The following is a 24,577-nucleotide window of genomic DNA, read 5'->3' as shown; positions in this document are numbered from 1 at the left end:
GGAGTCAAAGATGATTCTCGAACTTTAAGATGTAATGGCTGCCCTGCTGGATTTCAGACCTGCATGGGGGAAGGGGTTTATAACTCCCTGGTTTTGGCCAATTTGTCCCTTTTGGAATGGAAGCATTTACCTAATGCCTATACACCCATCATTATCTTGGAAGTAAATAATTTGCTTTTGATTTTACAGGATCATAGTCAGAAGGGACTTGCCTTCTCTCAGGTGAGACTTTGGACTTGGACGTTTGAGTTAATGCTGGAATGACTGAAGACTTTGGGTGACTATTGGGAAGGCATGACTGTGTTTTGAAATGTGAGAAAGACATGAGATTTGGGAGGGGCCAGGGCAGAATAATATGGTTTGGCTCTATGTCCCCATCCAAATCTCATCTCGAATTGTAATCCCATGTCGTGGGAGGGGTATGGTGGGAGGTGACTAGATCATGGAGACAGTTTACCAAATGCTATCCTTGTGATGGTGAGTTCTCACAGGATCTGATGGTTTAAAAGTGTGGCACTTCCTCCTTTTCTTTCTCTCTCTCTCTCTCTCTCTCTCTCTCTCTCTCTCTATATATATATATATATATATATATATATATGTATCTCCTGCTACCATGTAAGATTTGCCTTGCTTCCCCTTACACCATGATTGTAGGTTTCCTGAGGTCTCCCAGCCATGTGGAACTGTGAGTCAATTAAACTTCTTTTGTTAAATAAATTACCTAGTCTCACGTCTTTAGAGCAGTGTGAAAACAGACAAATACACAATGGTCAATCTTTTAATTCCCCAAACTCATGATTAGTCCTTTTCAATTTACCACCTAGGTTTGACATTTCCTATTAAGGGGTCAGTACATAAAAACCAGCCTTAAATTGAAGTTGTCTGAATTGAGATGATATTACAGGTTCCTGGGTTCTAGAGTTCACATTTCTTGTTTCTGATTTTAATTTTTTAAAATTATTTCATACCCAACAATCTAATGTTTACCCATACTTTTGTGACCCTCTCTCACTGCAGAATAAAAAGCAAGGCTTTCCTATGCTTAAAAGTCCTGGATAGTATATTCTAATTTTAATAGTACCAGTATTATTTTATATTTGGTACTTTTATTTGCAATTCCAATGCCAGGCTCCACATCAAAGGGATGAAGGGCTCATATATCACTGATATTGTCGCAGATCAACAAACACAGTCCCTAAGTTATCAGTAACTATCCTCTTCTTTACTTACTACTTTAGGAAGCTATCATATAGTCATGGGTATCATAGTCATGTACTGGTAAGTCAATGGAACAATTTTTGATATTTTAGGTTCATTCCATCTCTTCCCAATTTTCTGTAGCAGTTTTAATTTCAACAGTAGGTTTAAATGAAGATATTTTATTTCTGACTTTATTTTGACATTGAATCTAAATCTATGATTGCCTATGTTGAACCATTCAATTTTCTTTAATGTTTCCCTAAAGGCCAAACTTTGTATATTTCTTTTCACATGGATTTACAAGTCATCTTGAGTGAGTGGTTCATGCAAGAAAGCACAGACATACTTATAGACAACACTAGAAGTGTTGCAAGGTTTACTGCAATAATTCCTGTAGGCGGCTCCAGTGGCAGAGCCAATAAGAGCATAATGCGGCCGGGCGCGGTGGCTCAAGCCTGTAATCCCAGCACTTTGGGAGGCCGAGGCGGGTGGATCACGAGGTCAAGAGATCGAGACCATCCTGGTCAACATGGTGAAACCCCGTCCCTACTAAAAATTACAAAAAATTAGCTGGGCATGGTGGCGCGTGCCTGTAATCCCAGCTACTCAGGAGGCTGAGGCAGGAGAATTGCCTGAACCCAGGGGGCGGAGGTTGCGGTGAGCCGAGATTGCGCCATTGCACTCCAGCCTGGGTAACAAGAGCGAAACTCCGTCTCAAAAAAAAAAAAAAAAGAGCATAATGCACAAAGAAACCATAGAGCCTCTAGAGAAGAAAAGATGGGGCTAGAAGGTCAATAGTAGTAGTAACTAGCACAGCCAATTTGAAGGAATGTGAAAATTTAGAGCATGTAACTTTTTTCCTGTTGCTCGGCTAGGAAATAAGTGTCAGCAAGCTATTATAAATAGCAACACTGAAAAAGTGAGGCAAGAGAAGAAAAGCAGAACAGTGAGGGCAGGATAAAATAATGATAATTTCCTTCTAATCGCTCAACCAAAAATCTTTAAGTCACTCATGAATGTTCTTTTCTCTCATACCCCACATCTAATTGATCAGCAAATCTCATTGATTCTACTTTCAAAATATATCCAGAATTCAACAAATTCTTACCACTTCCATAGCTATTACTCCAATTTAAGCCCCCATCATCCAATGCCCAGAATACTATAAGCATTTCCTAACTGGTATTTCTGATTCCACCCTTCTTCCCTACATCTACTGCTATACAACGGCCACAGAGATCTTTTAAAACAAATTATCCCATATCACCAAAATAAAACCCAGCATCCTTGCCATGGCTTATAAGGTAAAACCCTACACAAACTGATTTTATTCCCTATCCCACTACTTCAGTCATATATCCTTTACTCCTTCCACTATAACCACGGTGGTTTCCTTGCTATTTTCTTTTTTGTTTTTTGAGATAGAGTCTCACTCTGTTGTCCAAGTTGGAGTGTAGTGGCATGATCTTGGCTCACTGTAACCTCCACCTCCTGGCTTCGAACAATTCTCCTGCCTCAGCCTCCTGAGTAGCTGGGACTACAGGCACATGACACCATGCCTGGCTAATTTTTGTTTTAGTAGAGATAGGGTTTCAACATGTTGGCCAGGCTGGTTTCGAACTCCTGACCTCAAGTGATCCGCCTACCTCAACCTCCCAAAGTGCTCAGCTTGCACATCAAGCACATTTCAAGCTAGGGCCTCTGTATTTGCTATTTAATACCTTTCCTTGGAATGCTCCTCTTCCGCATATCCACATAACTCATTTCCTCACTTTATTCAAGTCTCTATTTAAATGTCATCTTATTTTATCAATCTTATCCAAAAGAGTACTCCCTAGTCACTCTAACCTTATTTTACTTATTCTCCATCTTAGTATTTACCACCTAACATAGCATGTATTACTTATACATTTTGTTTACTGACTGTCCCTCCCCACCTCTCACTTCCTCCAAGTAGAAGTTAAGGCACACGAGAAGGCAGGCTTTTTGTTGTTATTCAAGAGCCCCTAGTTCCTAGAACAGTGCCTGTATGTGGAGGGTACTCAACATTTGTTGAATGAAAAATTAGTGAAAATAGTATCAAAACAGGACTCAGAGACTACAACAATGGATAAGGAGTACTCCTATTTTGCTTTGGTAAAGAAATAGGACCTGGGACACTGAATAAGAAAAATAAGAATTCCAAACTCATGAAAACTTTATGGTGCTCTCAACAAGCAAAGACAGGCTACAGATACTGTCCAAGCTCTTCATAAATAAAACTAGTAAATTATCTGAATGCCATCATGTAGTCACAGACAGTGTTCCAAGTGTGGAAACGAGGGCATAGTGGAAAAGAAGGGAGAATGTAAGCACAACAGTAAAATCTTAAGTAACAGAAACTGTCCAAGAATGTGCTAGAATGAAAGGGAGACTGAAATCGTTGGTGTCGCTTTAAAGGCCTAAAGTGAAAAATTAAACAACTAAGCTGATACCATAAAGGCGCAGGCTTCAGAAAACATGGAAGAAGAACAAAGATAGATTTCAAGCCTGATGAGGAAAAAAAGGGAAAGGAAAACAGAGTAAACTGTAAATCAGAAACAGAGTGGGAAGACAGCCCCTACTAAAGAAACAAGAGAGGGAAGGCCTACTTCAGGGCAAATGGCTTTAAATATCAGAGGAAAGACAGATGGATAAAGAATATCGAAGGAAGTTAAATAGGTATTATGTAAAGGAGAAAAACTTAAACTAGAATGTCAGATAAGCCAATGTGTAGAATGACAGAAGCAAAACAGAGAAGAAAGTCTTGAATGTTCAAGCATATTCTCAAAGATGGCAGAGGCTCAGTGCGATAGTTCATACCTGTAATCCCAGCACTTTGCTTTGTTTGTTTGTTTGATTTTGAGACAGTTTCTTGCTGTTACCCAGGCTGGATGAAGTGCAGTGGTGTAATCAGAGCTCACTGCAACCTCCACCTACTAGGGTCAAGTGATTCTCCCTCCTCAGTCCCTCAAGAAGCTGCAACTATAGCCATGTGCTACCATACCTGGTTAACCATACCTGGTTAATTTTTGAATTTTTTTTAGAGATGGGTTTCACCATGTTGCTCCCTGGTCTGGAACTCCTGAGCTCAAGCAATCTTCCCACCTTGTCTTCCCAAAGTGCTAGGATTATAGGCGTGAGCCAGAACTTTGGGAGACCATGGCAGGAGGATTATTTGAGGCCAATAGTTCTAAAGCAAAAAATTTAAGAAATTATACTGGTGTGGTGGCACATGCCTGCAGTCCCAGCTGAAGCAGGACTACTTGAGCCCAGGGGCTTGAGGCTGCAGTGAGCCATGACTGCACCTCTGCACTCCAGCCTGGTGCAAGTGAGAACCTGTCAAAAAAAAGAAAAAAAGGCATAAAATATACCAAAATTAGCTAAGTAGAAATATGTCATTGTTACATGAAATACAGCATAAAGTTACAGATATGAATGAACTGAATCAAATGTCTGTTGATTTTGTCAGCAGCTCTATGACTTAGAACAAGTTACTTCACCTCTCTGGGACTTATTTTTTCCCTTAAAAAAATGTTATTTCTTCTCTTTAAAAAAAAAAAAAAATAGGTGTGAATGCAGGAAAAGTGGTTAGGTTAAAAAAAAAAAAAAAAAAAAAGGATGATCATTCTAAGCCCTTTTTTCTCCAGTTTATGGGAGTGGGATGAGACAGGGAAAGCACAGAGCTCTTGAAAGAAAGAATCAGAAAGACAAGAAATTTCTAAAATGGAAGGAGTAATAGTTAAGAACAGTTCTGCAAAGCACTTTACCATCTAAAAAGTACTTTACATGAAACATCATATGCTTACCTCACAACAATCCCGAGAAGCTAAAAAGACAGGTATCACTTCACACCATTTTATAAACAGAGGAACTAAGGACTCAGAGATTAAGAAGCTGGATAAGGACAGAAACCATAGCAAACTCAGGATCCAACCCAGATTTAATGGCAGAACCAAATCCACTTTCTTTCTTAATAATGTTTTTTTAAACAATGATGAGGTCTCGGATTTCTGGACTCAAGCGATCTTCCCACCTTAGCCTCCCAGAGTGTTGGGAATTATAGAAGTGAGTTACCACATGCAGCCCAGAATACATTATCTTTCAAAGTTAAGATGATCTCTCTTATCTTCTCCTTCTCCACATAATTAAGGCATTGTGGGTATTTTTGTGGATTATTAGATAGTAGATAAGAGTTGCAAACATGCCATAAAAAAATTTTTTTTTTTGAGACAGGGTTTCATTCTATCACCTGGGCTCAGGCAATCCAGCCACTTCATCCAGCCTTCCGTGTACCTGGGACCATGGGCATACACGCCAAATTTTTTTTTTTTTTTTAGAAACAAGGTCTCACCATTTGCCCACACTGGTCTTGAACTCCTGGGCTCAAGCAATCCTCCTGCCTCAGCCCCTCAAAATGATGGGATTTATAGGTGTGAGCCACTGAGCCCAGCCTGAAAAAAATCTTTAAATGTAAAATATAATTGCTTTACAACTAAAGGAGTTAGTTTACATGTAAACTACACATCAACTCACTATACAAAATGTTTTCGCACATAGTTGATCACAACCTATTAAGACTACCCTCTCAGTCCACATGTCCCTTATAGCTGGCAGAATTACTGCAGTTGTAGTATTTTCAGTCTTTCTGCATACAGAATAACTTACTTTGTACTTAAATTCTGACATAGCTATAAAAATCACTAAACAAGTAACTTCCATTTGTGTATCCTGGATCCCAAGCATATAAAGAGAATGGCAGAAATAGATTAAGGTTTATTTATTTAGGTTTAAATAACATAAGTTCATTTTCTCACAGTTCTAGAGGCTGAAAGTCTGAGATCAGGATGCCTGTATGGTCTGGTACTGGTGAGGGCTCTCTTCCTAGGTCAGTTTTGTTTTTAACATCTAAGAGGATTGTCACCACACCTTTGTTAGTGATAATAAAGCAGCAGCATTTTCCTCATCCTATTCTTTGCTCTAAAAGCCATAATCAGCCAGAGCTAACTAATTAACTACAGTAACAGTGAAAAATCTTAGTAATATAATCTGCTGCTTATTGGTCCCAACCTATTTTATTACTCCTTTTCTTTACATATGTTTTAATGGAACAGATGAAGTTTTGGTTTAAATTCCAAAAATGTTATGTATACAATTTTAGCACTTCTATTTTAATGGGAAAATGTTTTCCTTCAGAGTACCTAGGATACTCCAACGGAAAAGTTCAACACTTTCCCATGATCCTCAGTCCTCTGAATTTCTCTTCATCCTATACCCCCCAAGTCAAGGCACACTGCTCATCACAAACCAGCAGACCATGGTTTCTTTCTACTGGGTATCACTGAGTCTTCTTAATGAAAACAAGCATGAGCAAGACACAGGATCAAAGGGCAGGGTAAGGGCAAAAAGGGGAAAATCCCAAAAAGACCAGAGAAAGTGGAAACAGGAGCTTGGTTACATCAGTGACTACAATTACATTTGTTTTTCTCCTGTATTACTTCATTTTTCCCCTGTGGTTCCTTTTTTTAAAGTAGTTGCATAAACAGTGGCCAGATAAGGATGTCTGAAGTAGAAATTCAGGGGAAAACAAAGCCTACACTGAATGGGCCACAGCCAATCATGTATCATCTGATTTCCAGGCCCTGACATAAAGAACATGCAATATAGATGTAAATAAAAAAGAACATCAGATTCTTAGTCAGAAAATCTGAATTTAAGGCCTAATATGCTGCAGAATTTCCAACGTGTGAACTAACTTTCCTGAGTCCCACTTTTCTAATCTATAAAAAGAGATACAACCACCTACCTACTGCTTTGAAAGCTGACATGAGAAAAATACTACACATCTGCTGCACAGAACTTTTAAAATCACTATCATGTTACGAAGAATAATAAAATTCTAAACTGAAGTCTCCCTCTGCAATCACATACAAAAACCATATTCTGACATCTCTTAACACTTATACCAACAGGTGCATAATTCAAGTGGATATATACAAAAGTGGATTTTTCAGCCACTATCTGAAATAAACATTGCACAGTCACCTAATAAAAAGTTTTAGAGCCCAACCATAGAGTATGATTATTCACATATAAAGCTAGTACTATTCACCCCCTTTCAACAAAAAATATATATCAAATTGCAGTTCCAACAGTGTGTAAGCTACATCTCATTTAATGTTCTACCTATAACTAGTGTAGTTAAAAAAAAAAAAAAAAAGCTTAAGTTCGATAGCTGAATGACTTAAGCCTGAACACCTGCTAGGTTACTATAAGTGGTAGACCTCTGCCAAGTCTGAGCTGAAAATCACTCAAATGTAAATTACGAATAACACTACCCACTGCATAAAGATTATTGTGGCCACAAGAGGTGGCTCAAGTCTGTAACTACAGCACTTTGGGAGGTCCAGGCAGGAGGATCACCTGAGCCCAGGAGTTCAAGATCAAATGATCAGCAAGACCCTGACCCTACAAAAAAAATGTTTTTCATTTGGTCTAGCACAGCACAGTCAAGCTGTGCCTACAGTCCCAGCTACTTCGAAGCTGAGGTGGTAGGATCGCTGGAGCCCAGGAAGTGGAAGCTGCAGTGGGCCATGCTTATAGCCTTGTACTCCAGCCTGGGCAACAAAGGAAGCCCCTGCTTCAAAAAAAAAAAAAAAAAATTACTCTGATTGTACCTGCATTGACCCTAATCTGATGCCTAACACACTGCGGTTGCTCAATATACAGTGGGTGGTATTTTGATTGCCTTCTCATTTCCACCAAGCAAACAACCTTGTTTTTTCAGGAATACTTACATGTTCAAACACAATTACCAAAACCTCTTTCAGCCAAGAAGTACAATTAAAGGAATTCCTGAATATCATTTATAGATCCTGAAGTTGTGTCTCTAAAATTAATATAAGCATAAGATCAAATCCAAAGAGTTTAAAGGCCATCCCTTCTTCATCCAGTCCCTTATTACCTGTTACTAGGTACAGTTAGGTGACTTAAAACCCCAAATACTAGAACTCTTGAGGAAGGCAGTAGCTATTTTCTAATAGCATCCCTACCAGAAGCAACTGCTCTCAGAGCCAGGCTGTCTGCTGTCCCTTATCTAAGAATGACAGGTGAAAGGACTTGGAAAGCTAAATTAACTAAGGAAAGCAGATCAAGAAAGATTTGGGACATCATCTTCAAGAATCCAATTTAAACTTATGTCCCAACTATATACTTTGGTCAGTCTTCACAGCCCTGTTCCCTCAAACTAATTTCTTTCCTGCTCTGAGCTCAGGACTTATGTTCAGATGTGTTCCATGACAACGTTCATTTTTAAAAGTATCAATGAAAAGCTAGTAAAAGACCAAGGCTGAGATTTCATCAGATCCCCCTTTTCCTTCCAGTTTAATATGATTCAACTGTTCGTAAGACTACATGAAATTAAGATGTGTGCCTTCACCCAGCAATGAAGTGGCAATACGTAAATGAGACTCCACATTGTATTTTTCCCCACAAAATTTTCATGTTTATAATTTTTCTCATTGCCTATGTTCAGCCTTCCGAGCAGCCTGAGAATCACATGTAATGACTGTCAAAACAGATGGTCTCACACACACTCCAAAAAAACCACTGGGAAGAGTCAGCATGTGTGTACAAACATGTAAGTGTGATGCTCTCCCAAGTCCATCTCTCAAAACTCACAAAATCAGACAGAGACTGATGGTGGAGGAGGGAGGCCTGGGAGTAGCTGGATATAAAGAAAAGATCAAGATCTGAGAAGCAAAATGAATAAGACCTGCAAGAGAGTATTAAGGAAGAAAGAGTGCACCGTGAGGGAGAAAAAGAGAAAATAGACTAGGTAGGAAGTGAAGAAATCTGTGGAGAAAAAAACGCAACAGTAAAGAGAAAACAAAAAGATCTCACCAAATTGGGAGGATAAAACAAGTCCTCCTGCTCCAATTTCGTGTTGTTTTTTCCAGGAAGCTACAAAACAGTTCTTTTTCAACAGAAGGATAACATTAACAAAGCAAATAAAGGAAACCAATGCTAAAAATGTAGCCTACCTACACAGAGAGATCCGAAAACGGAAATACTTCTTTTCCCTTTTTGTAATGGGTTTCAAAACAGTAGGAACAGGGAGAGGGTAGGAGCTATAAGAGGGGGAGGGGAGTAGCCACGCTCTTCCTGAATATGGAGAGTCTTTCGACTAAACGCTTAAATTTACCTTTTTGTGGTCAGCCGGCAAATTCTTAACTGAACACAGCGTTTGACTCTCAATCAAAATGTGACGAGTGATTCAGACAGCACAGGAAATTTAAGTGCTTATGCAAACACAAGACAGATGCAGCATCAGGACTTGCTTTGGGTGGTACTCTAACACCCCCTCACTGGGTGGCTAAAACGCCACTAAGGAATGAATTGTGACTAACAGTGGAATGGAAGAAAAGAAGAAAGTAGCAAAGTTAAAGCGCCTACGTTTAGCCAGAAAACTATGCAATTAGCCGGAGAAGTCTGTGGACTGGCAGTAAGTGGAAAACAGCGGACACAAAGCGGCTAACCAGATCAAACAGTTACCCCGAATTCTGTCCGTCTTCCTTACGGGGTGCTATACACAAAGTCCTTTCTATACAGAGGAAGGCTGCTCCTCAGCCTAGGCAGTTACCGTCACGAGAGGGGCTGCCCGCCGAGAAGGGCATGTCCAGCGCAAACCCGCAGCCCACACTTACTTTCGTCCGGCCATTGATTTTGTAGCTGCCCAGCTTCCCGTTACAGTGGCGGATCAGGTCGTCCATGCTGCTCATGAGCAGCCCAATGGTTTCGCAGCCGGGCTCCTTGCCCTCGATCCAGGTGATCTTATCGCCTCGGATGTCCTTGGACGAATCACTCTTCTGGCTGACTAGCTGCCCGTCCGTGAACTTCCCGGTGTCGTGCAGGGCGCGCACCTCGTCGCCGATCTGCTGTCCGGTCTCCTTGCCGAGGAAGTCGTCCACCACACAGATGCCGTGCTTGTTCATGCAGGGCACGATGTACTCGAGCGCCAGTTTCAGCGCCGGCAGGGGCTTCGTCTGCCCGTTGGGCCGCAGGCCGCCGCTGTGGCTCAGCGCATCCCCGGGCGTGTTGCTCGGGGGGTACAGGTTCGCCTTCTCCTGGAACAGCGACGAGCGGGCCGGCTGCTCCTCCTTCCCGGGCTCGGCCTCCGCTGCCACCGCCGAGGCCTGGCCGCCGGGGGCCGCGCGAGACGGGGACGCGGCCGCCGCGGGGTCGGCCGCGGGCTTGGCCTTTGCCTTTGCCTTGGCCGCGTCCCCGGAGGCGCTGTCCCGGCGCGCCGCTGCCTTCCTGGCCTCCCGGGCCCCGGACCTGGGCGGCGGCGCTGCAGCCGGCGGCGCGGGGCCGGAGTGCTGGTGCGGGCCCACTCCGTGGCCGAGGGCGCCCTCGCTGCCCTGGCACACGAGCTTGTGCTTCTTCCAGTCCTGACGCTGGTGCTCCTTGCAGCAGTAGAAGGAGCTGCGGCAGCGGCTGCAGCGCAGCAGGTTCTCCATCTTCCCGCATAGCTCGCAGTACTGCCGGTCTCGCTCGCTCGGGCTCGGCCCGCCGGGTCCGCCGCTGTCATTGGCCATGGCGGCGGCGGCGGCAACGGCGGCGGCTGCGCCCGAGCAGGAGGGGTGGCGGCCGGACGGCCTCGCCCGAGGCTGGGGAGCGGGGAGAGAAATCGGGGCCGTTACTGCGCCATGCACCCGCTACCCTCGCCTCAGGGAGGCCGGCACCCCGCGCCCTCGGCCCGGCCGCTTCCGAGTCCTAGGCTCCGGCGCAGAGCCGGTGGCCGCCTTAGCGCCTCATCGCCGCCGTGGGCTGAGAAAACGTGGCCTGTGCGGCGAACGGCAACCTGGGCTCGGGCGCGCGGGCCTGGGGAGCGTAAGACCGGCCCCCTCGGCCGCCGTCGCCGCCTCAGCGTCCCGGGCGGCCCGGCCCAGGCTGTGGAGGAGCGCAGGGCATGCGGGCGCCACTCGCTCTGCGCGCTCTGCACGTACACCACGGCCCCGCGGCGACCCGGGCGGGCGGCGCGCGAGGGCGGAGGGGGCGGAGGGAGGGCCGGGGGGAGGGCCGAGGGGCGGGGGCCGCGCTCACACTTGGGCGCTGGCGCGGCGCCTGGGCCGCCTGCGCTCCTCCGCACTTGGCGGGGCCGGACCTCGGCCTCAGAGCCGGGTCGCCCGCCCTCCGTCCACCCGGGGCGGGGCCGGGACGCAGAGGCCGGTGAGCTGCCTCAGCCCGCAGCGGCCTGCGCGGGGACGCAGAGGGGCCGGCCCGCGAGCGGCGGAAAGGCGTGGGGCCGCGCGGGCAGCGCCTACACCTGCTAGGGGAGGGCGCCGGCCGCGAGCGGGTGGCGGAGCGGCGGCGGCGGCGGCGTAATCATGGCTGCTCTTCCTGCAGGCGGGCGCGAGTTGTGCGAGGCGCGCTCGGGTTAGGGTTACAAGGTGGCTACTGTGATCCTCATTTTGTAGAGGAGGAAACGGAAATTCAGAGAAGTAAAGTAACTTGCCCAAGGTCACGCAGAACTGACTGGGACTGAATCCAGCAATCAGGCGCTCAGATTCCAAGGCTGTTTTTTCCATTGCTCCATCCAGCCTCTATTTCAAGAAGCCGTGAAATGGTTAAGAACAAAAATAAGTATTACTGTGATGTTAATCCAATCTCTTGTGCCCCGTTTCAACCTAATTTAAAGGTTATGAAATTTGAGGGTTAAAATCAAAAACATTTTTAAAACCTTTGAAATCCCGCCGAGTTCGAACCCCCATGATTGGGCTACCAAGTCAAATGAGTGCTTATTCCAATATCCAATTTAAACTGATGGAATTATCCCTGAAAAGTTAATTTTGGTAGTAAGTGAGCAGTACTACTACATTAACGACTCTCACATTTATTTTTAATAGAATCTGTGCTACGCTGATGGATACAATTCTTTGTTTTATAGAGCATAAAAACCTTTCCATAAATAAGCCAAGGATGTTTCTGCTGTTATTTGTCTTAAGAATAAAAAGGCCTGTGACTTAGAGTTTAACAGTCTTTATCGAACACTTACTGTGGAAAATTCGGTGCTAGGCTTGTGTATCACTTGAATATACTGTAACTTCAGTCCTTGAGATATAGCCTTCCAAGCTTAAAGAAGCTGCAATATGTATTTCAAAAGCAGGATGTATGGAATTACTATAAACCACATTGTAGAATTTAAAAAAAATAAAGCTTGAATCCAAAAATATAAAACCTCTTCATCAAATATACATAATTTAAAACTGTTATAAAAGTCTGCTACATACGTAAATGGCATTCTGGGGATCCAGTCAGGTGGAAGAGGATAATAATTCAATCAGCTTGTCATTTGGGAAACTGAGGTAAATATACTCACATCTTCAAATTCCAAACCGAACTAAAAATCCACATTTCTGTAAAGAATTAAGACCTGGATCTGTCTTATGTGTATCCTACTTTCCCAGAGCTTTATTAAATACAGTAAAATGTCATTGTTGCAGACATTACTGATTAGGCTGTTCAACAGATGAATTGGGAGTGTACCATGTGCTACACTATCCTTGACAAACAAATGAATTAGTCATACTACACTCAGAGACACATAGTCCAATGCAGGAGGCAGATATGTAAAGAAGGACAATCCAGAGTTCGGAGTTTCCTAAAAGAGGGATGAATAGGATGGAATGGTAACACAGAAAAAGGAATTGGCTTTAAAACCCAGAAGCAAGCTATCTGTGAAACTGCTTTGCTATGTGTGTGTTCAACTCAGAGAGTTGAACCTATGTTTTGATTCAGCAGTTTAGAAACACATTTCATGTTAGAATCTAGAAAGAATCTAGCTCTGCTGTTTGCACTAATAAAATCTAAGCAAATTAATTCAGAAATTCTTAAAATGTAAAGCAGCTATCTCATGGCTTACGAAAAACTTTTAAAACATTTTTCATACACAAAAATTATGTAAAGTATAACAGATAAAAGTAGAGTCTAATACCTCTTGGGCCTTCTTTTACTACAGTAATTATAAGTGATTATTAATTATTCACAAGAGCAAGAACTTTACTAGGAACACTCATTCCATGAAACTTGATTCTTACAACAATTTCTTTAAAATTCACTATTTCAATCTATGGTGTGTCCAAAAATTATTTACATCTCTATATGCTCTTCTCATGTATTTTAACTGAATTTTACTTAAAAGAATAGATGTCTATATCAAAACCTTTATAAGCTTTCTTGTTCCAATTAAGTATACAAAATCACAAATTAAACATGTATATCCTAAATATACTTAACCCATCAAGTATAACACTTGCAATATTTTAAAAATAGAATGGACAAATATAAAATACTGATTTCAAATAGTTCCAAAGATCCTTGATTTCAGGATTTCCACCTATTCAGGCTTAATAATCTGAACGAATTCCAAATTAGTGAGGTTTCACCACACCATTTGCTGGTGAACAATCTTGTCGCCAACCAGATTCTGGAACTCCGGTAGCATTGTACCAGTGGCCACTTACTCAGCTCTTATAGACAGACTTCAGAATGTCATGGAAGAATATATTTAATTTATTTATTTACTTATTTAAATGTTACCAGAAGGCAGCACAGAGGAATTTATTTTATAAACATACGCGATGCTTAATATTGTGTGCCCAATCTGTGTTCTAAGCATTTTACAAGTATTAAATAATGTAATCATCATGTAATGCTATGAAGTAGATACTATTATTATGCCAATTTTACAGAAGGTGAAACAAATAGAGAGTGAGACAATGAATGTCCCTTCCAGTCGTTAAGATTATATGTTTAGGAGCACTAGGTGGGTTAACTAATACTCTGGGGCGAGCAAAGCCTTGTGTCTCTCAAAGCTAGAAATTATTACAAATGTTTTTCCTGCCCCCAATCTAACCAAGAGCAACTGTTACAGAAACTGAAGAATGAATTAAAGTAAGAGTGCTTTCATCTCCATATCAAACCAACTTAGACAAAGCTAATTGACCACCTATTTGGCTTCCCTTTGCTCTTCTGGCAGTATTTACTTAAGCCACTGTGAACTGACAAGAACTAAAAGAGGCAAAGCTGACCTAAGAGCCAAAGCTGAGGTTAGCTACAAGAACAGAGTTGAAGGAGGAAATGGATTTAGAAACGACTGTGTTGACTTTTGAGGAAAGCCCAGTGACCAGAATCTACCTTCCAAGGAGTAGCCCTATTTCTCCTTAATGTTTTTAAAAACACAACAGAGTATCTTTTCTGCTCAAGAAATCAAACATCTGATTGTTAACTAATGACCTCCTGTTTCTTCCATCTGTGACAATCTAGGTTACAGAGAAAAGTAAAATCACAAGTATAGCATAGGCATTCCACCAAGATAAACAGGAAAACGATCTTTGAGTTCTGGGAAAAGCAACTCAAAAATGTGAGCCATTTTCTAACTATGGTATTAGGACACACACAATTAGGTGTCATTGGAAAACAGCACCTGCTCATCTCTGTACTGGGGGTTCTGCCAGATGCACACGTGAGCAATGTGCTTCTCCGAGTACATGGAGACAGCTGTACTTTCCACCAAGGTTATTCCCTTATGAAAATGAAACAATTAAATAGATTTTGTATATATTTGGGGAGATTTATCAATCATCAAACTTTATCAGTTTACGACTTAAAAATTACCACCAATCCTGTTAAAATTGATCATCTCAGAAATACAACAAATATTTATAATCATCTCTCATTATAGCAAATTTTTTTATTAAAACCTGGGATACTATATAATGTGTTGATCTAATTTTTTTTTTCTAACAAACATTACCCTAATGTTGAACCAACTTTTAGGATAGTCACAATCAGTAACTACACCAACCCAGGTTGAAGAAAGCTAAATAATTTTTTCCCTGTAACATTTTCTTGTAGGAAAATTTCAACATACACAAAAATAGAGATAATAGCGTAATCAACCTCAGCCCTAATAAGTTCATCAGTTATTAGCTTCAACAATTATCAACATATGTTGATAGACAATTCTTCCTTACCCTCTCCGTACTATGTCCCCCACTTTTTTGCTAAAGTATTATAAAGCATATCCCAACTTCAATACGCACATCTGATAAGAACTTTCAAAAATCATATCCACCATGCCATTATTACACAAAATTAAGAAAAATCGCAACACTATACATCATCCACAAATGTTAGTTTTTTTTATTATCTCAAATATTCTGTTTACAGTTGCTTTATCCAATTCAAGATCTAAACAAGGTTCATACATTGAACTTAGTTGTTTCCTCTACCTCCGCCGCCTCACCTAATATCATCACAAATTGTCATGTTTCTTAAGGCCCTTCTACTCAATTTTACCAGCGTCTCACCCTTCATATCATAGATTTACTGTAGAAACTAGGCCATTTGTACTACCGAATGTCCCACATTCTAGAATTAGCTGATTACTTCCTTGTGAAACTACTCTTATTTCAGCAAATAGGTAGTCAAATCTAGAATTTTATTTTTTATTTATTTATTTTCTGTTTTTGAGATGGAGTCTCACTCTGTCGCCCAGGATAGAGTACAGTGGCGCAATCTTGGCTCACTGCAACCTCCACCTCCCAGGTTTAAGGGATTCTCCTGCCTCAGGCTCCCAAGTAGCTTGGACTACAGGCACCCACCACCTGGCTAATTTTTTGTATTTTTAGTAGAGACTGGGTTTTACCGTGTTAGCCAGGATGGTCTCGAACTCCTGACCTCATGATCCAGCAGCCTCAGCCTCCCAAAGTGCTGGGATTATAGGCATGGGCCACCACACCCAGCAGATCTAGGATTTTTATTAGATTGAGGTTCTAAATTTTAGGTGAGCATAATTCATGGTAGTTGCTGTATATTTCCTGTTACATCACATCATGAGGTACATATGTCTGATAGTTTTGTTTTATGATTAAATATTGCTCATGGGTTCAGGTGGTGTCAGCCCAATTCCTACATTATGTTTTTCATCCACCATCACCTGATTATTTTAGCATCCATTAATTGTGACTCAATCCAGTATTTCATTAGCGGTTGCAAAATAATGAATTTCTTTCTTTCTTTTTTTTTTTTTTTTTTTTTTTTTTTTTTTTTTTTTTTTTTTTGAGAAAGAGTTTTGCTCTTGGTGCCCAGGCTGGAGTGCAGTGGCATGATCTCAGCTCACCACAACCTCCGCCTCCTGGGTTCAAGCGATTCTCCTGCCTCAGCCTCCCAAGTAGCTGGGATTACAGGCATGCTCCACCTTGCCTGGCTAATATTGTATTTTTAGTGGAGATGGGGTTTCTCCATGTTGGTCAAGCTGGTCTCGAACTCCCGACCTCAGGTGATCCACCTGCCTCAACCTCCCAAAGTGCTGGGATTACAGGCATGAGCCACCTCACCCAGTGCAAAATAATGAATTTCTAATTCTAACATTCCTCCTCAATTTATTAGCTGGAATTCTACCATAACTTTTTTCATTAACTCTGTGGTTATCCTGAAATACAGTTTGTAGATGAAAGATAGGGTCCACATCTGTTTCTTTTTATTTATCAATTTTCAAAATAATGAGTTAGTGCCCTGGCAACTTCTAATGAGTCTCTCAAAAAAATTATCATGAATATATGTATTTTTATATATTTGAAGTGCATTAATTATTCTTTTTGATGCTCAAATTGTCCCACCTTTGGCCAGTGAGAAATAGAATTGGTTCCTATGTATTGTGGACGTGGTCACATTAATCTTTGATAGTTTTCTTGCTTGCTGGCACAAAATGGCCCAAACTTATCTTGTACATTTCCTGCCCTTGACATGGAATCAGTCATTCCTCCAAAGAGCTTGGTTCCTTTAAGTAGGAAATGGCAGAAACCATAATCAAGTGTACTCATTGCCACTAGGTTGTCATTACTTCTGAATCCTTCTAATAGAGCTGGGAAATCGACAATTTTTCAAGAGAAAAAATCTTGAATTCATACGGATATTTCCAATTCAAATGTAAGATTACAGGGTTTTAATTTCTTCGATTTTATATTTGTTGATTCTGTTTCTTAGGTTGAGCAGCCTTTATCCAAAATGCTTTGGACCAGATATGTTTCAGATATTTTCAGATTTTGGAATATTTGTACATACATAAAGTGATATCTTGGGAATGTGACCCAAATCTAAACACAAAATTCATTTATGTTTTATATACAATGTAAAGTCCTTTGAACTGACTACACCATGGACTACAACATAGTTAAGCCATGGTGACCCCTGTGACCTGCATGTACACCTTCAGATGACTTCCCAGAGCCAGAAAGTCTGAGGCAACAGGAAAACTGCAAAAGAAGGATAGCTAGCTCCTGCAGTTCCTGATTAAGCAAGGTTGCGACATTCTGCCATCGTTTCTGCCTCAACTGATAAGCCAACCTTGTGACACTGGACCCCGTGACACCACCACCCCTACCCCCTGGGCTTGCAAAAACTACCCTGAACTGTAACTTTCCACTGCCTACCCCAAACCTATAAAACCGGTTGCTATCCCACCACCCTCTGCTGATTATCTCTTTGGACTCAGCCTGCTTGCACCCGAGTGAATAAACAGACTTGTTGCTTACACAAAGCCTATTTACATGGTCTCTTCATTAGAGCATGCTTAACATATACCTTATACACAAAACCTGAAGGTAATTTTATACAATATTTTCAATAATTTTGCACATGAAACTGTTTTGCCTGTGTTTTGACTACAACACATCATATGAGGTTAGATGTAGAATATGCTACTTGAGGTGTCACATTGGCCTAAAAAAGGCCAGATTTTTGGCCAGGTGTGGTGGCTCACACCTGTAATCCCAGCACTTTGGGAGGCCGAGGCAGGCAGATCACCTGAGGTCAGGAGTTCAAGACCAGCCTGACCAACATGGTGAAACCCTGTCTCCTCTAAAAATACAAAAATTAGCTGGGCATGGTCACATGCACCTGTAATCCTAGCTAATCAGGAGGCTGAGGCAGGAGGATCGCTTGGACCCAGGAGGCGGAGGTTGCGGTGAGCTGAGATCGTACCATACACTCCAGCCTGGACGACAAGAGTAAAACTCCATCTCAAAGAAAAAAAAGTTCCAGATTTTGGAGCATTTCATGTTTTGAATTTCCAGATTACAGATGCTCAACTTGTACTAAAAATTTTGTTTCCTAATGGCTTTTACATAATTACTAAGATTAATTACTGAATGTAGTTTAATTACTGAATGTAGTTTAATATTTTATCACTTTTTTTGTCTACATAAATATCCTATTAAGAATGGATGGTCAAAATACGGTGTTTTAGAGTCATCTAATTTTCTCTGTGTCCATTTTCACACTGCTATAAAGAAACTACCCACTTTGGGAGGCTGAGGAGGGCAGGTCACCTGAGGTCAGGAGTTGGAGACCATCCTGGCCAACATGGTGAAACCCTATCTCTATACTAAAAATACAAAAATTAGCTGGGCATGGTGGTGGGTGCCTGTTATCCCAGCTACTTGGGAGGCTGAGGCAGAAGAATTGCTTGAACCTGGGAGGTGGAGGTTGCAGTGAGCCAAGATCATGCCATTGCACTCCAGCCTGGGCAACAGAGTGAGACTCTATCTCAAAAAGAAAGAAAGAAAAGGAAAAGAAATAAACTACCTGAGACTGGGCAACTTATAAACAAAAGAGGTTTAATTGACTCAAAAGTTTCATATGGTTAGGGAGGCCTCAGGAAACTTACAATCATGGTGGAAGATGAGGGGAAGCAAGGCACATCTTACATGACAGTGGGAGGAATTGCCAAACACTTGTAAACCATCAGATTTTGTGAGAACTCATCACTATCACAAGAACAGCATGGGGAAACTGTACCCATAGTTCAGTCACCTCCCACCAGGTGCCTCCCTCAACACATGAGGATTACAATTCAAGATGAGATTTGCCGGGGGCACAAAGGGGCAAACCATATCATTCCACTCCTGGCTTCTTCCAAGTCTCACGTCCTTTTCACATTTCAAAACTCATAATGGCTTCCCAACAGTCCCCCAAAGTCTTAACTCATTCCAGCATTAACTCAAAAGTCCAAGTCCAAAGTCTGAGACAAAGCAAGTCCCTTCTGCCTCTGAGCCTGTAAAATCAAAAGCAAGTAGTTACTGCCAAGACACAATGTGGGTACACGTATTGGGTAAATATTCCTGTTCCAAATGATAGAAACTGGCCAAAAGAAAGGGGCTCCACAGGCACCACGCAAGTCCAAAACCCAGCAGGGCACTCATTAAATCTTAAAACTCCAAAATAATCTCCTTTGACTCCATGTCTTACATCCAGGGCACACTGATGCAAGGGGTTGGCTCCCAAGTCCTTAGGCAGCTCTGCTCCTGTGGATCTTGCAAGGTCCTTTGCACTGACTGCATCATGGACTACACCATATCAAGCCATCAAGCCGTGGTGACCCCTGTGACCTGCATGTACACCTCCAGATGGCTCTCAGAGCGGGAAAGTCTAAGATAACAGGAAAACCACAAAAGAAGAATAGCTAACTCCTGAGATGCCTGATTAATCAACCTTGCAACATTCTGCCACTGTTCCTGCCTCAACTGATAAGCCAACCTTGTGACACTGGACCCTGTGACAACCCCCCGGCTTGCAAAAACCACCCTGAACTGTAACTTTCCACTGTCTACACCAAATCTATAAAACCAGCCCCTAACCCACCACCCTCTGCTGACTCTGTTTTCAGACTCAGCCTGCTTTCACCTGAGTGAATAAACAGCCTTGTTGCATACACAGAGCCCGTTTAGGTGGTCTCTTCATTCAGAGTGCACATAACAGTTCTGTAGGGTACAACCCCTAGGACTTTTTCCAGGCTGGCATTGAGTGCCTGCGACTCCTCCATGGGTCTGAAGGACAGTGGCCCTCTTCTTTTCTTTTCTTTTTTTCTTTGTTGTTTTTATTGCTGCTGCTGTTGTTGTTTTGAGACAGAATCTCACTCTCTGGCCCAAACTGGAGTGCAGTGGCATGATTTTGGCTCACTACAACCTCTGACTCCCGGGTTCAAGCGATTCTTCTGCCTCAGCCTCCTGACTAGCAGGGATTACAGGCACACACCACCATGCCTGGCTAATTTTTACATTTTTAGTAGAGATGGGGTTTTGCCATATTGGCCAGGGTGGTCTTAACCTCCTGACCTTAGGTGATCTGCCCACCTTGGTCTCCCAAAATGCTGGGATTACAGGCATCAGCCATCACTCCAGGCCAGTCCTCTTCTTACAGCTCTACCAGGCAGTGCCCCAGCAGGGACTCTGTGGGAGCTACAACCTCACATTTCTGATCCAAGTTGTCCTAGTAGAAGTTCTCTATGAGGGCTCTGCCCCTGCAGCAGACTTCTGCTAGACATCCAGGCTTTTCTACATACCCTCTGAAACCTAGCTAGCAGTTCCCAAAACTCAGCTCTTGTCTTCTGCACACTTACAAGCTCAACACCCTGTAGAAGCCACCAAGGCTTGGGGCTTGCACCTTCTGAAGCAATGACCCAAGCTGTACCTTGTCCTCTTTTAGCCACAGCTGGAGCAGTGAGGATGCAGAGCACCATGTCCTAAGGCTGCACAGAGCAGCAGGGCCCCAGACCCCATCCAGGAAACCATTTTTTCCTCCTAGGTCTCCAGGCATCTGATGGGAAGGGCTGCCTTGAAGGTCTCTGAAATGCTCTGGAGACATTTTCCCCATTGTTTTGGCTATTAACATTTGGGTTCTCTTTACTTATGAAAATTTCTGCAGATGAAGGCTTGAATTTCTCCCCAGAAAATGGATTTTTCTTTTCTATGGCATGGCCAAGCTGCAAGTTTTCCCAACTTTTCTGCTCTACTTCCCTTTTAAACATAAGTTCCAATTTCAGATATTTTTGTGAATGCAGATGACTATACACTTTCAGAAAAAGCCAGGTCATATCTTGAATGCTTTTCTGCTTAGAAATTTCTTTCTGCCAGACTTCCTAAATCATCTCTCTCAAGTTCAAAGTTCCATAGATCTCTAGGGCAGGGGCACAATGCCTCCAGTCTCTTTGCTAAAGCCTAGCAAGAGTGACCTTTGTTCCACTTCCCAATAAGTTCCTCATCAATAAGTTCTACAGAAGCACTGATGATCGTCAAAGGAGGCAATTACGGTTTCTGTATTTGGTCATGAATAGACTATTTTTAACCTTTTGTCACCAGTAGCAAGCAAGTCATGACTGCAAGTTGTCCAGGTTCTTGGCATTTTGTACAAAGAATTGGACACATTTTTTATATGAAAAAAGACACAGAAGCCAGCTCAAAGGGGCTCTCATCATCCAAGTCTGGGACAATTCGAGCATCACAATAAATAAGGATGGTCATAATTTATAATGCATTAAATTCAGTAAGATCCATGAGTTTATACCCACGATTAAATAAATAAAAGAGTTGGGTGCAATGGCTCACGCCTGTAATCCTAGCACTTTGGAAGGCTGAGGCGGGCAGATCACTTGAGGTCAGGAGTTCGAAACCAGCTTGGCCAACATGGTGAAATCACATCGCTACTAAAAGTACAAAAATTAGCCAGGTATGGTTGTACATGTCTGTAATCTCAGCTACTCAGGACGCTGAGGCTGGAGAATCACTTGAACCTGGGAAGCGGAGGTTGTAGTGAGCCGAGATTGCCCACTGTACTCCAGCCCAGGCAACAGAGCAAGACTCTGTCTCAAAAATAAATAAATAAACATATAATTTTACGTGTGTGTGTGTGTGTATAAAATAATAAATAAATAACAGAAGGCCTATACTTAAAATTTTGACTGTTAGGTTGGAGTGAGTGGTAGGGCTGGGTAAACTCCATTCTGGTTTGGGCAAGCATTGTCAAGGAATGATACATCTAATTTGATGAGGTCTTAAAGTGTCTTCTACTTAGTTGTAAAGTGGAAAATAGTGACTGTACAGTGCAGAAACAAGACAATATCTTGACCAGGTTATCAAAATTAATATTACTAACCAAGGGCGAATGGACATCATGTGTTTCCAAGTCCGATATTCTGAGAAGAATACTACTCATGTGATATTTGGGCCAGAGAATGCATAACCTGAATTTGAATCTAATCATGAGGAAACATTAGACAAACATGAAGTGAAGAACATTCTATGAATATCACTGAAATATACTCTTCAAAAATGTCAATGTCATGAAAGACAAATGCTGAGGAATTGTTCCCCATTAAAGAAGAATAAAGAGACATAATATACTACCCAAAATAATCTACACATTTGATCCAATCCATATTAAATACTAATGAAATTTTCACAGAAATAGGAAAAACAATTCTTTTTTTTTTTTTTTTTTTTTAGATAGGGTTTCACCATGATGCCCAGGTTAGTCTTGAACTCCTGACCTCAGGTGATCCACCCACCTTGGCCTCCCAAAGTGCTAGGATTATAGGCAAGAGCCACTGCACCCGGCCAACAATTCTAATATTCATATGAAACAAAAAAAGAGCACAAATAGCCAAAGCAATCCTGAACAAATATAGATAAGTCACACTATTTGACTTCACAATATACTACAAAGCTATAGCAACCAAAACAGCATTATACTAGTATTAAAACAGACACATAGATTAATGGAACAGAATCGAGAACCCAGAAATAAATCCACATATGTACAGCCAACTGATTCACAACAAAGATGTCAATAGCATTGGCTGGGGAAAGGTCAGTCTCTTCAGTAAATGGAACTGGGAAAACTGGATATCCATATGGAGAAGAATGAAGAAACTAGACTCCTATCTCCCACCATATCTAAAAATCAACTCGAAATGGATTAAAACTTAAATGTAATACCTGAAACTATGAAACTACTAGAAGGAAACAAAGTGAAATGCTTCAGGACAATGGTCTACACAAAGATTTTATGGAAAGGATCTCAAAAGCACAAATGGCACAAAAGCAAAAATGAACAAATGGGATTATAACAAACTTAAAATCTTCAGCACAGCAAAGGATATACTCAATAGAATAAACAATCTGCAGAATGGGAAAAAACGTATTTGTCATAGAATAGAGAAAACTATTCATCTGATAAGGGATTAATATCCAGAATACACAAGGAATTCAACTCAATAGCGAAAAAAACCAAATAATTCTATTTTAAAATGTGCCAATGATCTGAATTGACGTCTCTGAAAAGAAAACATACAAATGGCCAACAAGTATATGAAAACATACTCAACACAATTAATCGGAGAAATGCAAATCAAAATCAAAATGAGGTATCATCTCATTCCAGTTAGAATGGCTATAATCAAAAATACAAAAAAATAACAGATGTCGGCAAGAATGTGAAGAAGGGGGAAGTCTTATACCTTCCCCTATTGGTTGGAATATAAATTAGTACAACCACTATGGAAAACAGTATGGAGGTTCCTCAAAAAACTAAAAATAGAACTACTATATTTTCCAGCAATTCCAGTACTTAGTATATATGAAAAAGAAAGGAAATCAGTATATTGAAGAGATAGTTGCACTCTCATGTTTATTGCAGCACTGTTCACGATAGCTAAGATATAGACTAAACCTAAGTGTCCATCAACAGATGAATGGATAAAGAAAATGTGTATATATCAATGTATATGCAACATATATAGAGCAGAATACTATTCAGCCATAAACAAGAATGAATCCTGTCATCTGAGGCAACATGGATGAGGCTAGACATGATGTTCAGTGAAATAAGCCAGGCACAGAAAGATAAATGCTACATGCTATCACACATATGTGGGAGCTAAAAAAGTTGATGCTGTAGACATAGACAGGAGAATAGTGATTACTAGAGGCTGAGAAGTGTAGAGGGGAAGTGGGTGGGAGAGGTTGGTTAATAGATACAAAATTACAGCTAGATAGGAGGAATAAGTTTGAGTATTCTATAGCACTGTAGGGTGATTATAGTTAACAATATTATATAATAATTTATTGTATATTTTAAAATAGCCGGAAGAGAGGATTTTGAATGATCCCAACACAAAGGAATTATGAATGTTTGAGGTGATAAATTTGCTAATTGCTCTGACTTGATCATTATACATTGCACACACAAATCAAAATATCACATTAGGCTGGGTGCGGTGGCTTATGCCTGTAATCCTAGCATTTTGTGGGGCTGAGGCTGGTGGATCATTTGAGATCAGGAGTTCGAGACCAGCCTGGCCAACACAGTGAAACCCAGTCTCTACTAAAAAAAAAAAAAAAAAAAAAATCAGTGGGACATGGTGGCAGGTGCCTGTAACCCTAGCTACTTGAGAGGTTGTGGCATGAGAATCGCTGAGCCCAGGAGGCAGAGGTTGCAGTGAGCCAAGATTGCCCCACTG

The 24,577-nt window shown here is 41.6% G+C and overlaps 1 protein-coding gene across 5 annotated transcripts in view; it reads right to left on the bottom strand.

Moving 5' to 3' along the window:
- EGLN1 (egl-9 family hypoxia inducible factor 1) overlaps positions 1-11,225 on the bottom strand; it is a 57,706-nt gene extending 46,481 nt beyond the window's left edge. For all 5 annotated transcript variants that reach the window (XM_003735291.6, XM_035281150.3, XM_035281151.3 and 2 more), the window contains exon 1: positions 9,924-11,225. In XM_003735291.6, coding sequence (XP_003735339.3) covers positions 9,924-10,814 — 891 coding nt within the window. In that variant the 5' untranslated portion in view covers positions 10,815-11,225. The remainder of the gene's footprint in view (positions 1-9,923) is intronic.
- Between the last annotated feature and the right edge of the window lie 13,352 nt (positions 11,226-24,577).

The sequence above is a fragment of the Callithrix jacchus genome, chromosome 19, assembly GCF_049354715.1.
Source record: "Callithrix jacchus isolate 240 chromosome 19, calJac240_pri, whole genome shotgun sequence".
NCBI classification, from domain to species: Eukaryota; Metazoa; Chordata; class Mammalia; order Primates; family Cebidae; genus Callithrix; species Callithrix jacchus.
This window is presented reverse-complemented; position numbering and strand designations above follow the sequence as displayed.